This window comes from Lutjanus erythropterus, chromosome 7 (assembly GCF_056507025.1).
Source record: "Lutjanus erythropterus isolate fLutEry1 chromosome 7, fLutEry1.hap2, whole genome shotgun sequence".
Lineage (NCBI taxonomy): Eukaryota > Metazoa > Chordata > Actinopteri > Lutjaniformes > Lutjanidae > Lutjanus > Lutjanus erythropterus.
In genome coordinates, this window is record NC_139323.1 from 13,992,414 (window position 1) to 14,009,130 (window position 16,717).

The window sequence follows — 16,717 nt, forward strand, 5'->3', positions numbered from 1 at the left end:
TATTGGAAAAATAAAGTGGACCTTTTTTAAGTGGCTAACATACCTTTTGTTGCCGTCTCTGTCCATAGCAGTTCATTGATTAACTTCCATGCTGGTACTCCTCTCCGCTTCTTCAAACCTGGGGCGTGCCGACCTCTATAGTACCTTTCATGACTCCACTCCAAATAATCCAAACTATCTAAACTATCTATTTAAAGCATACAGACCCACAACCCATTGGCTCCAGGCTGACCTTTGAACATGAACCCACAACCTGCGTTCACCTCACTAGCTAAAGTAACCCACACTGTCCCAACCACAGAACATATTTCCCATCTGTCCTGTTTGCTTCACCACCTGCAGCTGAACACTTACTATAATCAGTTCAGCCTTCACGCTCTCATTTCCTGTCATGCTGCGTGTTTGATCAGGATTGAGAGAGACTTAAATGAATGCTTAACTATTTTTATTCAGATAGCCCGTAATATACATGAATGTGATTTTTAGAAAAAAGGGTTACTTTAATGCTAAAGCCAACTAAATGTAACTTAAGATGATTGTTGATGTATGGAGAACCTGTACCATCACACTATGCAGTTAAGGGGGTACTGATGTTGTTATTCAGCAGACTGATGAAAAGATGCTTTAGATGTCTTGGAGAAAATGATTGTTATGTTTGGTGCTGGCCACCAACTGCTTTTCAGACATCATGAACTTACAATTGTTTTTACTAAAATGGAACAAGCCCATAATACAAAGCTGTGAAAATCTTATAAATCATGTTAAGGAAAATCAACCTCTGAGGTGCTGCAACAACAAATCCTACGCAAAAAATAGGACTATTTTCTATACTGCTAAAGTGTGATTTGACCTACTTACTGGCAGCATGCTCCAAATGAAAACTGGCAGGCCTTTCTATTAACTGACTATCTTGAAGCTTATTTAGTAGTGACTAATGAAGTCTATATAATCTATGAAGTTGTACAGCTGTAATGTAATCATGATTTTAACACCAGCTTCTGATCCAAATGTCAGAACCAGGTTAAGCTTTCTTACAGTATCTGCAAATTGTAACTTGAGAATTTTAATGACTGTAGTTGATATTGTATTTAATCATGAGACTTGTTTTCAGGCTGTTTTAGTTGTTGGTGGAGGTTCTGAGTGAAGAGTGCTGTAGAGAAGCAGATGTTTTCTTTGATATTGTGGGTTAATGGCTGTCCAGCCTTATGGAGTCTTAAGTTAAACTGCACTAGTTTCACAACATGAAATGGCTGTTGATTTGCCTTGTCACTCGGTATGTTTGCAATAACACTAAAGAGGCAATTTGTTATGATGGTTTGGCCATTTGTGATCAATAGATGTACGTCAAAGTGCTGTTATTTTCTTTTTGCAGTGATTAGATTCTTGTAGATCGCTAATTTAAAAGCTGTTTCATTTATATGAAAATAAGATCAAACGTAGCACAGCACAGAAAATACATGTGTAGTGTTGTATGTTTGTGTGTAAATGGAGAAAAGTGAGGAAGGCATTATGAATTTTCAGAAATTTGAGGAGTTAAATATTTTAAATCATTTGGTTTTCTTGTGAATAAATAAATTCTTTTTCTAAGAGCGTGTTTTACATTCAGCAGCATCAATCTCAGTTTGGGTCCAAAGATGGAAAACACAGAAGAATGCACACTTTAAAAACAGAAGCTTTAAGTGACATTTCCCTCAAAATCAAAAAATGCATATTTGTTCCCCTGACCTGTAGTGATATTTATATGTCTAGATTTTTTTGGTGTGAGTTGCTGAGTTTTGGACCCCAGGCCAGAGGAAAAAATATGTATTTTTTATTTGGGAGTCTCTCTCTCTTAAATGACCAGCGTGTAGGATTTAGTGGTATCTGGTGGTAAGTTAGAAGATGGCAACTAACTCTCCTCACCCTCCCTTCCAAGCATTTAAGAGTACCATCAGTGGCCTGAAACTTGTGCAAAATCTGAAAGGCCGTATTTAGACCCAGTATTTTATTTGTCCATGCTGGGCTAAGGTAACGAAAACAAAACAATTGTTATTTTCAGGTGACTATACACTATTGAAAACATGCATATGAATATTATACTCCATTTCTGCCAATAAATTCCCCCTGGAGGAAGATTCCAGAACCAGAAAGTCTTTCTGGTTTTCTGCCAATAAATTCCCCTACACAGGACCTTTAAAATCATTGTCTTTAATTTCAGCTCAATCATCATTTTACACACAGGTGTTTATTTAGGGGTGATCCTATGTAATTTCACATGTGACAAGCAGCTGTTTAAATCAGCCCTGTCAGGATAGATTCACTTCTACATACTATATATATCATAAAAGAGACAAAAAGAAAATCTGACCTGTCAGTTTTATAGTGGGCAATTATACAGTTGAAAACTTATGTATCATAGCGACAAGTGTGAAATAATACATATAATTTATGAGCTATTTGGAGAGTTTTGCTGCAGCTTGCATTTTACATAACAGTGTCAGTGTTTGGAAAACAATAAGTTGTCACACATTATGACTTACAAAAGAGCTTGTTCTAAGTTCCCTTTCATTAGCTCTTGTATGAAACATTTCCTCATGCCACCATCATCAGCCCCAGTATTTCGCACACATCTTGTAAACATTGTTGAATTCTGACTCTATTGGACTGCTTAAAAACTTTAATATGTCAATACGACAAGAAAACTAGCCACATTTGAAGCAAGGTGTTGTCAAAAATATATGTTTTTTGCTTTACTGTATAATAGTCTATAGAAGAGAAGAGGTTGCAGGGTTCAGCGAGCATTGGCATAGATCTTAAAGGGGTACGGTGTGCGTGTGGCTCCGGTGATTCCTTCTGTACTCAGCTCAACTCCATCCAGAGTGGAAAAATGAAATTTTTGAAACAAAGTGACGAAAAACAGAAACAACTCCATTCTTGCCAGGCCTTCACCCAGACACGCACGTTTTCCTGGAAAAAGAAGGATGGAGAACGAAGAGAGAACGAAGGCAAGTTCATTGAAAATGTTTTCTTGTATGCACTCATTATTTAGTTACAAACACACATTGTCTGCATTTTAAATGATCGGTCCTTAATCACACTCATAATTGTCAGTAAAATGTGAAAGTTACCTGCAGAGAAAGGTAAAAACGCCTCTCTCCTCACAAACCTTCCTTCAGCATCCAGGAAGTGTTCAGGGTTAAAGGTGTCAGGAGTTTCCCACTCGTTCTTGTCAAACAGCACAGAGGTCAGGTTGGGCATGACTGAGGTTCCCTGCACACAAAGAGAGAATTAGTTAAATATTTTCACACAAAAGGAAGAGATGTGGGTTGGTACAGCCACACCTTTTTGCCAGTTGACAAGGCGTGTCAGGGATAATGTCAACAAGTGGATATTGACACAGTAAAGACTTGTTTTTAGTTTACGTGGGCTCATACAGTACATCTTTGTAAGGTCGATAAATGATCAGTTATTTATGTTGGAATTTTGCAACTATTTCAGTAGATTTTAATGATTTTATTTATAATAACATGCATGTATTAATAACATTTGCAGAAAAAAGAAACATAAAACCCCCAGTGTGAAGAATTATCCACATTCCAGATTGCATGGAAGTTTTTGCTTTTTCTAATTTTTCCTACCTTTGTACAGTTCAGGACCTCCTTGATCCAGCCTTTGAATTTAAGGGGCAAGAAATGATTCCATTTCATAACAACAAAGTGATTAACCAGCATGGCAGTGAACGCCAAGACATTTTGCAATGAGCTAGACAGATTATCATCAGATGGACTGCCAGAAATCACTGCACATGGATTGAGAGTGTTATGTCATCATTACTTTGAAGTTTTTTCAGTATAATGCAGTGAAACTTTAGGTCATCAGTTTAATGCTCAGTCACCAGTAAAAACACACACTGGCTTGTGCACACACTGAATACCTTTTGTATAAAGCAGCATCATTGAATAGTAATAATAAGGAATACATCAAAAAACTACATTATCATCATCATCAGACATCACAAGCTGAACAAAACGACATATTAGTTTTCTAATAAACACATAATGGACACATCTGTCAGTTCTGACTCCCTACCTACTGCGTGCTATAAGCAGATGTACCTTGGGTATGAAATAACCACCCAGTGTTGTGTCTCTGGCAGCCATTCTCAGTCCGTTGAGAGGAACGATGTTACCCATCCTCTGGATCTCGTGGATGACAGCATCAGTGTACGGCAGGTTGGGTTTATCAGCCATTGTGGGTCGGCGGCTCTGTCCGATCACCCGGTCTATCTCAGCCTGGACTTTGTCTGCGAGGTGAAATAAAAGTTTTTCATTGATCCATTTTCGAAACCATGTAAGTCATTGTAATGAGAAACTCATGACTCAGTAATATCTGTCTTTTTTTGAGATACTGAGTCATTATTTTGAGATAAGTTGGTCATTTCAAGATAAGTCAGTCATTATTTCAAGATAAATACGTCATTATTTCACAATACTAAGACATTATTTCAAGAAAGTTCCTCATCGTAATGACTTGCAGGATGTGTTTTTTTCCCCATCACATTGGCAGAAATGGGCTTCCATCATTTCCTGTGCTGCAGCTGTGGCAGTCTTTTCTTTATCTGAAAACCCACCCTGGATATCAGGGTTCTTGATGAGGTAGATGAGGCCCCACTGCAGGGTCTTTGAGGTGGTTTCACTACCAGCCAGGAACAGATCCAGACAACACAGGACCAGGTTGTCGTCATTAAAACCCAGTTGACTGTTTCTGTTTTGCTGTCAGGCAGAGCAAATGAATTCAGTTCACAAAAGGGACATTATTTTTGTTTTTCATACAGTGTATTCTGATTGGCTTATTGTGAACACCCCATACTTTCTCCTCTATCAGAAAGGTGTCAATGTAATCTCGTGGGTTGCTGGGGTCCAGATCCAGCTTGTGCTTCTGTATCTCTCCCCTGATAGATGCCTCCAAAGATTTGGAGTTGCTGAAGATGCCATTATGAGGACCCGGCAGGTGTTTCATCAGTGCTGGGAATGAATCATATAGCTGTTTGGAGAGGAAATGTGACTTATTAAGTGATATAAAGATCTCACTTTAGCTCACAATATTTTCTGATTGAAAACTTTCAATGGATAGAATGACAAATTTTTCTGCTAAGTCTTAACACTTTCAAATGGGTAATGGCTCTAACGCAGCTTGGAGAAGCAGCAGGAGTCCTGGTGTAGGAAGCTAAGCAATGAACCCAGTCAGCAGCAAAACGGCCACCTAAAAAAATCAACATCATTTAAAATATACATAAGATTTAGAATATTTTCATTGCTTTACCTCACCGTCAGAAAGAATTTTCCAACAAGAAAATGCCTTTATGTAAGCCAATTATCGCTCTCTTCAAAGCAACCAGACTTCATTGGCAAAATTAGCAATTTCACTTCACAGAACATTGGAGTTGCTGATCTACCTCAGCCTCAACTGGTTAGTTTGTTTATGTTACTGTGTTACTTCTGTGTTTTAAAAGGCCAGTTTGGATTCACCAAAGTCACACAATAACAAACAAACAAACAGGTCGAGGCAGGAGTCTGGTTGAGTGACAGAAAGCGGTATTTGGCTTTTATAATGTCAGTTTCCAATTGAAAAAGGCAGTCTGACATCAAGGTAAAGTGGTTATTTAAATACAGCATACACATAAACATATTTTAGGTGGCTAAAATACATTTCTTCCTACACTGGTACTCCAGCTGCTCCATGAAACTGGCCTCGACCACCATCTTCAATAGGTAACACACTGACTGTAAATAAAAAACCTAATACAACTCCTTCAACAAACTGGTTCTGATCCATGTTATGAATGGATATATCCATGTGAGGTTGTGTTTGAGAATATTACTAGAGCCCAAACAGAGCCTTCCAGATAGGCCATCTCAGTCAGATTCCTCAGCATGCTCTGGAAGTTGTGGTCGCTGTAGTCAAACCGTCTCCCAAACACTATCTGGCAGATGATGTTGGCCACAGCATTGTTTAAGAGGGGCACCGGGTCAAACGGCTCACCTGAACAGAAGAAATGTCCTCAGTCACAGCTTTTCATCCTGTTACATTTAGTTCTCTTTTCTGTTTTGTTGTTGTACGCCAACCTTTGTCCTTCTCCATCGCCTCCTGCAGATGATGACTCTCTTCACAGATGTTCTGCTCCATGGAGCTCTTTGCCAGACCAAAAGTACGTAACATGGCCATCGCAAAACGCCGCTGTCTCCTCCACACGTTCCCATTACTGAAGAAAAGACCCGCTGAGACAGAGAGAAACTACACAATATTACTCAGGTAGGGATCAGCAGACAGGTTCACTACTTTAAGGGACAGTTCAGATTTTTTAAGTAGGGTTGTGGGAGGTACTTGTCCAAAGTCAGTTCATTACCTACAGCAGATGATGGTCTAGACACCCCCAGTTTAAGTATTAGTTTAAGTGTACGCTGTATTTCTAATATATTAACCACTTTACCTTGCCGTCAAGTTGCATTGTGGGTAATGTTTTGTCAAGAAAGAAGAATGAGTGGAATAAAATCAACCACATACGCTGCCTGGCCAAAAAAAGTCACACGCTCTAATATTTTTTTGAACTGTCTTTAGCTTTTATTTCCTTTACCTTGCCATCAAACAGCCTTTTCAATGGTAAACTAGCGTTATATTAGACAAATATTGCTCCTCTCCACCAGACTCAATTGCCAAAAACAGCTATTTTACCTTGCAGAGCATCATAGACTACAGCTGCCTTGATCTCTTAGTTTGTTGGTGTTACTGTGTGACTTTGATCAATTAAAAGGTTGTTTCAAATTCACTAAAGTCACACAGTAACACAAACTAACTAACTGATCAATACAGTGGTAACCAGACTCCAGCGGCAAAGTCAGTCATTTTACCTCATAGAACACAGAAGTTGCTGGTCAACTGCTGCTTCAGTCAGTTAGTTTGTTTGTGTCATTGTGTGACCTTGGTCAATTCAAACTAACCCTTTAAAACGCCAAAGTCACACAATAACACAAACTGACCGAGGCAGATCAAGGCAGCCGTAGACCAGCTACTCCAATGTTCTGCAAGGTAAAATGAATGATTTTGCCCATAGAGGGTTTGTTTTTTGTTTTTTTGGAGAAACTGATATTTGGCTTCTGCAATGTTGATTTCCCATCAGAAAATATTGCCCGATGGACAGAAATGGTCTGAGTTTTCTTTGTTTTTAAGTGGACTATTTTTGAGTGACTCCATTTACAGCAGTACATCGCTTAGCTTCCTCCATCAATACTCCTGCTGCTTCTCTGGGGGCAAGCCGACCACCATCTACTGTAGGTAATACACTGACTATGGTGCCTCATACAACCCATATTCAGATAATCCAAAATATTCCTTTAACACTGATGTCCTGTTCTATATGTCTGTGTGATTCACCTGAGTTCCCTGAATAAATCCTGGTCACCATCGGGCTGTAAGGCCGGTCCGCAAAGTTGTCAGCCTGTGTCACTAAGGCTTCCTTCACCATCTTCCAGCCAGACACAAACACTGTTTTGTGTCTTCCCAGACGTATGCAGAACACATTCCCATAATCATCAGCAAGCTGTGGATGCAGGAGCAGAGAATAAGTGGTATGTTGTCCAGCATGTGACTCTGATAGACGCATATTTCAGGACAATAACTCCTGTCACACCAGGTCTATCAGCAGGTTTCCAACATCGTTTTCTAACGTAAACATTTTAATATTCTGTTGGAACAGAGTCTCATATGATTTTTTTTTTTTTGTAATTTTCCTGTTTGAGGACCTGTCTGCACTATATTCTACAGTAAGGGAGTAAGTGAGCTGGTATGACAATAAAGTACCTTGAATCCTTGAATCCTTGAATCCTTCTTACTGAATAGCTCAAGTTTTACTTGAATTTTCAGAATCACAAAAACATTCTGCCATCTTACCTTAGTTAGGTAAATGTGAGGCTGCTTGGATTCAATGTTGAAGACATTTCCTAAAAGAGGGAGAGCCGGCGGTCCTGGTGGAAAGTTAGGTGGATCCTTTTTGTTCAGATAATACACTACAAGGAGAATGGCAAAAGTAAAAAGGAGCAATCCCCTCAGATCGAGCCACAGAAAGAAATCACACAGCCGCATTGTGAAGCTTAGAACGCGAGACTGATGAGGATCACTTGCTCCATCAGCTATTCCTAGTTAGAGATGGGCTGGTCCTCTGCTGTCTGTTGGCTTATGTAGATACAATGATCTATGTGTGAGAGTGGGGACAGCCCTCCATTGGCCAAAATACTGACCTAAACTTACACACCATAACAAATTGGACATTACAAAGAGAATTAAACAAAAATATTTCAGTTGTAAACATCAGAAGCTGCTTTTTAAGGATAAACTGTTATGCAGATCTGCAGTTTTGAGCAAAGAATGTGATATTTCTGACATTTCTGTCGTGACAGACGTTTTGAAATAAGACGGTAGGTATGATATTGATGTATTCTGGTAACTGTCGTTTTTCACAGCAGACATTTTGACTTGTCATAGCAGAAAAAGAACAGATGAAACCATTTTTTAAACAATGGCTCAGTATCCAACATGTTACACAAGCTTGTTACGCAAACATAGGGAAAGGAAGTTATGCTAGTAGCCTTGCACTGTTGGCTTCAAGAAGAGATGAGGGGTGGCCTAGAGAGATCTGCTAACATCACTGTGGAAAAGATCAAGTTGCATTGTGGGTAATGTAGGTTTTGTCAAAGGAGAAGACCGAGTGGAATCAAATCCACCAAATATATTATTAATAGACAGGATCACAGTTCCCCCAAAGTGAAGCCAAAGCATCTCAGTCACCCTCTGGTGGAAGGCTGCAGTACAAGTCATACATCCTGCCTCCCAGTGTGAACAGATAGTACATGGGCCAAACTATAACATCAAAGTACATGGCGAATAAATTTTTCCCAAAGATGGTTTCTGTCATTTTAGGTAATTCATATAAACAGGGTGCCATGTGCTATGATTGACAGCTGAGCTCTGCTAATGAAGGTTGGTGCAATTTATATGTAATATTATGTACGTTATGCTGTACGTGAATTCCTGTTTACTGCAATTCCTGGTACTACCACTAGATGCCGCCAAAGTTAGACATTTTTCACTTCTTCACATTGTGGGCTTGAAATGTTGATGTGTAAGCTAACTAGTTAAATGGATGTAATAATAATACAAATAATAGCAAAATAACTATTAATTTACAAATGATTTGTTACTACCAGTGGCTTAAAAATCCATCTCCAGTGTATGTATGTTATGTTGTATTTTTTACCAATGACTTAAACCAGGTTTGTGACAAATCAAATCATTTATTAGTCATTAACAAATTTGTGGAAACAGTTTGTTATTTCAGTTCATTATTGTGACACAACTGATTATTACTGTAAAGAAAGTTTAATCAATGCAGATTGATTGACAGTTTATAGTTTATACATGTTGTCATTAATTGCAAGTACAAAGGGAAGTGTCTTTTAGTGCCATTAAGACAAGAATATATATCATATACATATACAAACAGGTCTTCAGCAGTACATTTTGCAGTCAATATCAATCCACAGCTTTGTCTCTTAAAGTGTTTTGCATTGGTTGGGTTCATCTGAGCCCCAACACCAAGACATCTTTTCCTCTGTACAATGATGTTTGCTTTTCTGTATATTTAGATTTCTATATTTCTATATGTCTATGTGAGCAACTTGGGCAGTGAGCAAATTTTTTTTTGCATAATTCAAGCGCGAGCCTTGGCATAAACTTTGAAGGGATGCGGTACACGTGTAGTTCCAGTAACTCCCTCTGTACTCAGCTCTACTCCATCAGGAACAGAGAAAGAGAACTTCTGTAGCAAGCCGACCAAAAACAGGAACAGCTCCATCTTGGCGAGGCCTTCTCCAAGACACACACGTTTCCCTGAAGAGTCCACAAACACATACACACATGAAGGCGTAAGAGCTCAGGATCAAACTTATATTCTGGTTCAGGTTGTGTTCAAGATCAAGGTGAACTTGGGTTACCTGCAGAGAAGGGCAGGAGAGCTCCTCTCTTCACAAACTTTCCCTCAGCATCCAGGAAGTGTCCTGGGTTGAAGCTGTCTGGAGTCTCCCATTCAGTCTTGTCAAACAGCACAGAGGTCAGCATGGGCATCAAAGCTGTACCCTAAAAAATGAGATCCACAGGTTTAGGCCAACAAGAACACTTTAAATCCTGAAAATCTTTCAAGGGATAAACCTGGTGAGACTTAAACTGACCTTGGGTATGAAGTAACCGCCCAGTGTCGTGTCCTTGGCGGCCAATCTGAGTCCATTGAGAGGAACGATGTTTCCGATCCTCTGGATCTCGTGGATGACAGCATCAGTGTAGGGCAGGTTGGGTCTGTCAGCCATAGCGGGCTGGCGGGTCTGTCCGATAACTCTGTCTATCTCTGCATGGACTTTGTCTACAAATACAAGAAAATGAAAGGAATGGGCATGTGAGTATTCATGCTTAGCTCAAAGTTGCCAGTAGCAATTTCTGTGTTGTTTCACCATTAGCTCTGTGTTGTATGCAGTCATACGAGGACCACAAAAAAGGAGACAAGTCAGTAAAAATGTGGAAATTCAAAGAGAAATATATATAATAAAAAAAAAGAAAAAAAAAAAGAATAATAAACAAGAATAAATAAACCAGAATAAGAATAAATAAACTCAGTCTGGACAGGAAACCCTGCCTGGAAATAAGGAAAAATAAAATGAGGGGGGAAAAAATCAATAAATAATGTTATATAAAAATAGATAAAATTTAAAAATGTAAAATTAATTCAGAAACAAATGAAATACATTAATACAGAAATAAATGATCAAATATATGTGAAAATAAATGAAAATGCTTCTTTTATTTTGTTATTTGTCTTTATATTTCCACATTTACTCATTCTTTTATTTATTTCTCTTTTTAATTCATCATTTATTGTCTTATTCTTTTTCAGATTTTTGTTTTGTATGGCGCTGTTATGACCCCATAATGTAGGGCCTTGCATGTCTCCTACCCTGGACATCTGGGTGTTTGATTAGATAAACCAAAGCCCACAGCAGTGTGGTGGAGGTTGTCTCTGTTCCAGCCAGGAACAGGTCCAGAGAGCACAGAGCCAGATTGGTCTCGGTGAAGCCCAGGTCAGACTCTTTGTGCTATTCAGAAATGCAGAGAGGACACCAGTAGTGAATAGTGTGTCCAGTGGAGGAGGTGATACACAGTGCAATGTGATCAATGCAGTAGTTCACATACTTTCTCCATTTCAATGATGAAAGTGTCAATGTAGTCCCGGGGATTGCTGTGGTCCAGGTCCTTCTTGTGACTCATCACCTCCTCACTGATAAAGTCTAGGACGGCGTTGAAATGGCTGAACATTTTGTTGTGAGGACCTGGCATGTGCTTCATCACTCTGGGGAAGGACTCGTACAGCTACTCGGAAGAAAGCAGTGGGTCAGAGAAACTTTCATTCACATCACCTTTCACCTGTTGTGATAAATTATGAGCACTGACATTGACCTCTCAGTTGTTTATGGAGGACTGACCCTTCCTAAGCCCCGCCCTTTTTTTTGCTCTATGCTCCAATATCAGTTGAGCTCGCAGCTTCATACCAGTTCAAACAACCCTTCATGTGAATATAACTGATATAAAAAGCCCAGCAGTTCACTTCAGTTCCAACAACCAACACAGAAGAAAACTAAATACCATTCTGTCCTCTGACTCTGGTGGTTCCAACATGTAGAAGATGTAATAACACAGCTCATATTGTGCTTTCTTGCAAAATTACCATTAGTTGCCCCAAAGCCCTCATTACTGTTAGGCGAGAAGACGAATATATCGCCTATTAATAATTCAGCAGCACAGGACACACCCACTCAGCTGGATAATGAGTGTGGTGAGCTGGGTGAGGAATGAGAGGTAAACAGACTCTTTACACTCTTTTCATGCAGTGAATTATGAATTTATTTTGACTAAGCCTGGTCTTAGTTCAGTAAAACAGAGAAACTCGAATCCAAAGGTGTACAGTTGTATTTTTCTATTTAAAAGGGAAATAGGTTTTTTTTGACTTTATGAGTTTATTTAGTTTAGAATATATCTCCAGTCACAGGTTGATGGACTGGAGATGGCTGTAAAAATTTTAAGATATTGCCCTCCCCTTCCTTGATATATGTCTAGTGATTTAAGACATTTTAATGCAGAAATGTTAGAGCTTTAATGGCTGCTGCTGGGTTGGTTTCTCTATGAAATCAGATTAAATGAGACCGTGTTCATATTTTGCCCGCCAAAACTACAGTGAGTAGTACATTATCCATTTTATAGGAAACAGGAGAGATTCTTAGTTAGATAATTTTATTTTTGACATTATTTTTTGTGGTTATGGCTGTGGAAACAATGCTGCTTTTGTCCACAGGGGCCTCCAAAGTCAACACAGTATGAAAGCTCCTTGTAGCAGCTTTAAGATGTCATTACACGTGTTGCTTTTACATGAGAGGAGAACGTAAAGGGACTGAGCTTACTCAACTGTCATTGGAGCACAGAGTGAAAAGGGGAACAACTTATAAAGGATCATTTGACTCCCACAGTCCCACCAGAATGCTGTACTGTATCTCTAACATGCTTGAGCTAAATGGATATTACTGACTTACCGACGCCCATATAGAGCCTTCGAGCCTAAGAAGTTCAGACAGATACTTCAGCATCATCTGGAATTTGTGGTCGCTGTATTCAAACCGTTTCCCCATCACCAGCTGGCAAATGATGTTGGAGACAGCGTTGTTGAAGAGACCTGCTGGGTTGAATGGTGCACCTGCAGAAAAGGCGTCTGTTTAGATAACTGCTGAAGAGCTAATGCAACTGATTAGGAGCTTATTTTCAACTCATCATGAACCACCTTTCTCCTTCTCTATCTCCTCTTGCAGGTGTCGGATCTCCTCACAGATACTCTGCTCTATGGTGCTTTTGCCCAGGCCAAAGCTGCGTAAGGTAGACAAGGCAAAGCGCCTCTGTCTCCTCCATATTTCACCGTTGCTCATGAACAGACCGTCTGAACACAAGCATGCAGAGGAAATCGGGTTAATGGTTCAGAGAAACTCATTTCTGCACAGAATGAGACAAAAGACAGAGATAGATTTGTACACCTGTGGTTCCTGAGTAAAATCTGTCTGCAACTGGACTGTATGGTCGATCCACAAAGTTCTCAGCTTGGTTCACAATGGCTTCCTTCACCATCTTGTACCCAGATGCAAACACCATCTTTTCACTGCCCAAGCGGACGCTGAACACATTCCCATAGGCTTCAGCCAGCTGTGGACAAAACAAACACCAATGAACTGCAACACATTACTGCATCATATGAACTTTTTAAATTGTTCAAAAACAAAACCAATCAGTTGATGCTGAGGAACAGTTAACACACTTGCTTCACATGATGGTCATGTCATGCAGCGACACAGACAATACATCACATCCACAACCGCACTGGTCACACACAGACACATGGTTGCATGAAGTCAGATTCAGCGATAGATTCCAAAAACAGGATAAAGGAGACAGAACTGCTGACGGTGTCCATGAACAACAGTAAACTTTATAGTTCTTCGGGCTAATTTTAGCCAGTAGCATACTAGCGCTCAGAATGGCAGTAAAATCTCTCCTCCAGTACTGGTTGAAAAATAAACAACCCATGTTGACGCATTTCTCATCCAGACTCCTTTAACTTTTGCTTCTGTTCAGCAAACTGTTGCACTGCATCAGCCTCCAGTTTTTTTTGTTTTTTTTTTTTACATATGATTCAACATGGGATCACATGAAATCCTGTTCCACAGGAGATCTCACGAAATCATGGTCCTTCTGTTACATAATATTAATATAATAATATAATGAGGTCTGGCTGTAACCTGGAGCACTTTTGTGTTTTATCATGAACACGCAATTTAATTTTGCATAAAAGAAAAGTTACATATAAAAAATAAATATTTGTGTATTAAATACTGAAAATCAGACCCAAAATCAGAATTGGCAGGTCAGACCCTTAAACAATGTGAAACCAGGATTGGCCAAGAAAATTGCAATCGGTGCATCTCTGTGAGGGTTTTAACTCTAAAAATCAACTTTAATTGACTAGAAAAGATTTTTTTTCTTTATTTGTTTTGTATTGAATCATAAAAAAATTACCTTGACTCGTCTATCCAAGTTTAGTCAGCCTAAAACTTTAAAGCACTCAGAACACTGACATTAAAACAAGCAGTTTTTTTTTCTGTACAGTGTATGTATGTTGTTATTGTTCATATATACCACTATCCTGAATTGCACATAGTGTCTGTGAAGGATATTCAGATAATTGTGAATTAAAGTTTAAATGTATTAGAGTGTCACAATAAAATTCACACTAGAAATAAAAAATATAAACTTGAAAACAATTCATTTAAAAAACCTAAAACCCAGTAAAAAAAGCCTTTAGCGAGGATATTACTCTTAATGTTTGACCCTTAAAGCCATGTAAAATGGAGCCTCCTATGTATCAAACTTTACCTTGGTAAAATACTTGTGTGGGTGTTTGTTGTCCACACTGAAGAAATTCCCCACAAGGGGAAGTGCCAGAGGTCCTGGAGGAAAATTTGGAGGATTCCTGTTTTTGAGGAAGTCAGCTATTATGATAAAAACAAAAATAAAGAGGAACAACCCTTTGAGGTCAAACCCCAGCAAAAAATTATAAAGCCACATTGTTAAAGAACTAAACCAGCAAGGTCTGAGGAAGGTCTGAGCTTTTCAAGACTTTCTTCTTCCTTACTTGAAACACCTGTGGTTTTATAATGCTGGTTGATGCTTTTACCCTTTAATGTGTGATCCACACACTCTGACTACACGCCTCTAATTAGTACTTCAGTCTGTACAAAGAGTAGTCTTACATAACCAGCGACAGACACACCTACTTTTCCCTTGACAAACAAGACTCTTGTCATATGATACACTAACATAGTACATGATTAACAAAATGTTGGTGACAAAACATTAATAAATCAATTTTACTTTAACTTAGGAATATTATAGCAAACGCTCATGAGTAATATAACAAATATAAAGCACACTACATGCAAAACCTCCACTGTCTTTCAGTGACCTTAGACTTTGGTTGGATTTTTACAGTGTAAACAGGATTAAGCCAACAATACAAAGTGCAGCAGGAATAAAAGGCATCTATCTGATACATCATGACATTGCATGCAAATGACAATCAGAGGCTGCAAACTTAGAAATAACAGAAATATAAGTCATATGTTATCACACATTTTTTGCATCACAGCTAAGAAATTTAGCATCATGGTCACTAGGCAGAAACACTTCTTGTCTGTTTAGATTAAGGACTGTTTTTAAAACTTTATTCCACCGGAATGACTTCCTGAAGATAACAATGCTTTGCAAACACTGTGTCAAACTACTGAAGCAACACCACTACCGCTATGTTCTAGCCTTTTGAATAAACCTTGCACTTCTCTTACTTGTAGCTTATCTACTTATGTAAATGGAAAACTCTGGGATACAGACAGAGTTATATTATGTAACTAATCTGGAGCAAATGCATGAGACATGATCTAATGGACGTATGAATGTATAATATATAATGATGTCCTGTTGCTCAATACTGATGAATGATCAAGTATAAGTATTGGCTCATCACATTATGTAACTATGGATCAGCAGTTTATGACTGTCATAAGTAAATGACCAAGTCATTAAAGTATCTGAGATCCAGTAGGTAAAAGCTTGCCTGATTGAGATAGATATCAGTGTAAGTACGATGTAGAACAGTAGGTTTCTTTTGTTTAATTACTTTGCTTAAACATTTTTATTCTAAGTGAGAATGTAAAGCTTCCACAGTAAACTTTATCTACTGTAAATTACTAGTAGTGAGCTGTTACATGTGATTGCTAACGATACTCTCCCCATCGAGTGCAACAAAACTAATGGGAAATATTGATCAACTTTAATCGCAGACATCCACACAGTCTGAAAGGACAAGGATGTAGGATTTAGTGGCAGTGGTGAGGTTGTAGATTGCAGCCAATTTGTCTCACCGTCTCCTTCAAAGCGTGGTGGCTGCAAAACACGCACAAAACACAAAAGGCCGAATCTGGAGCCAGTGTTTGGTATGTCCCTTCTGGGTTCTGTTGAAAAATAGCAGTTCAACATGGCAGCTTCTGTGGACGCGAACCCATCCCCTTAAATTCCATTCCTGCCATATGCTGCCAATAAATCCCTCTAAATCTTACATGTCAGACTTTTAAGAAGTGGTCCACACAGCAGGCAAAAAAACAGATAACACCTCGATGGGAGGGTCATTAATGCTTTGTGCTTTGGTTGGGATGAGAATGGGTGGAGAAAACTACAGCTACCACCCTGAACTCCTCGGGGGAATAGGTGAAGCCCTGCACAGCCTCCAAACTGGGCATTTCTCCAGGAACAGGAGAGAATTTGAAGCATTGGAGGAGACATGTAAAGAAAATGAACTCCATTCTGGCCAGGGACTCCCCTATACACACGTTTACCTGCAGGGATACAGCAGCTTTATGTTAGTAGATTCCTCAGTCACATGATATCATAAGTGCTGTATGGTTGTAGCGATTCCAGTAAACGAAATACTATCATTGAAAGTAGAGGAGTTTAGAAAAAAATCTGCTGAAAACGGAAGGAAGGGGTCTGT

The 16,717-nt window shown here is 39.0% G+C and overlaps 2 protein-coding genes across 2 annotated transcripts; both read right to left on the minus strand.

Annotated features, from left to right (window-relative positions):
* Nucleotides 1-2,186: 2,186 nt before the first annotated feature.
* LOC146323733 (cytochrome P450 2J4-like) lies at nucleotides 2,187-8,573 on the minus strand. Its single transcript, XM_084722828.1, has 9 exons — nucleotides 7,927-8,573; nucleotides 7,411-7,576; nucleotides 6,105-6,257; nucleotides 5,861-6,021; nucleotides 4,849-5,022; nucleotides 4,610-4,751; nucleotides 4,095-4,282; nucleotides 3,108-3,249; nucleotides 2,187-2,946 (listed from the first exon to the last, which is right to left on the minus strand). The coding sequence occupies exons 1-9, from the start codon at nucleotides 8,116-8,118 to the stop codon at nucleotides 2,771-2,773; spliced, it is 1,494 nt and encodes a 497-aa protein (XP_084578954.1). The 5' UTR covers nucleotides 8,119-8,573; the 3' UTR covers nucleotides 2,187-2,770.
* A 747-nt stretch (nucleotides 8,574-9,320) lies between these two features.
* LOC146323734 (cytochrome P450 2J6-like) lies at nucleotides 9,321-14,884 on the minus strand. The gene is made up of 9 exons (XM_084722834.1): nucleotides 14,548-14,884; nucleotides 13,155-13,320; nucleotides 12,908-13,060; nucleotides 12,663-12,823; nucleotides 11,272-11,448; nucleotides 11,036-11,174; nucleotides 10,260-10,447; nucleotides 10,026-10,167; nucleotides 9,321-9,921 (listed from the first exon to the last, which is right to left on the minus strand). The coding sequence occupies exons 1-9, from the start codon at nucleotides 14,737-14,739 to the stop codon at nucleotides 9,743-9,745; spliced, it is 1,497 nt and encodes a 498-aa protein (XP_084578960.1). The 5' UTR covers nucleotides 14,740-14,884; the 3' UTR covers nucleotides 9,321-9,742.
* Between the last annotated feature and the right edge of the window lie 1,833 nt (nucleotides 14,885-16,717).

Coding starts and splice junctions, on each gene's coding strand:
- LOC146323733 (XM_084722828.1), bottom strand. CDS start 8,118: ATGCGGCTGTGTGATTTCTTTCTGTGGCTCGATCTGAGGGGATTGCTC. Junction 6,022..6,104: donor GGCGATGGAGAAGGACAAAG/GTTGGCGTACAA, acceptor TCTTCTGTTCAG/GTGAGCCGTTTGACCCGGTG. Junction 5,023..5,860: donor AAGGCTCTGTTTGGGCTCTA/GTAATATTCTCA, acceptor CTCTCCAAACAG/CTATATGATTCATTCCCAGC.
- LOC146323734 (XM_084722834.1), bottom strand. CDS start 14,739: ATGTGGCTTTATAATTTTTTGCTGGGGTTTGACCTCAAAGGGTTGTTC. Junction 11,175..11,271: donor TCATCATTGAAATGGAGAAA/GTATGTGAACTA, acceptor ATTTCTGAATAG/CACAAAGAGTCTGACCTGGG. Junction 9,922..10,025: donor TCTCCTGCCCTTCTCTGCAG/GTAACCCAAGTT, acceptor TGGACTCTTCAG/GGAAACGTGTGTGTCTTGGA.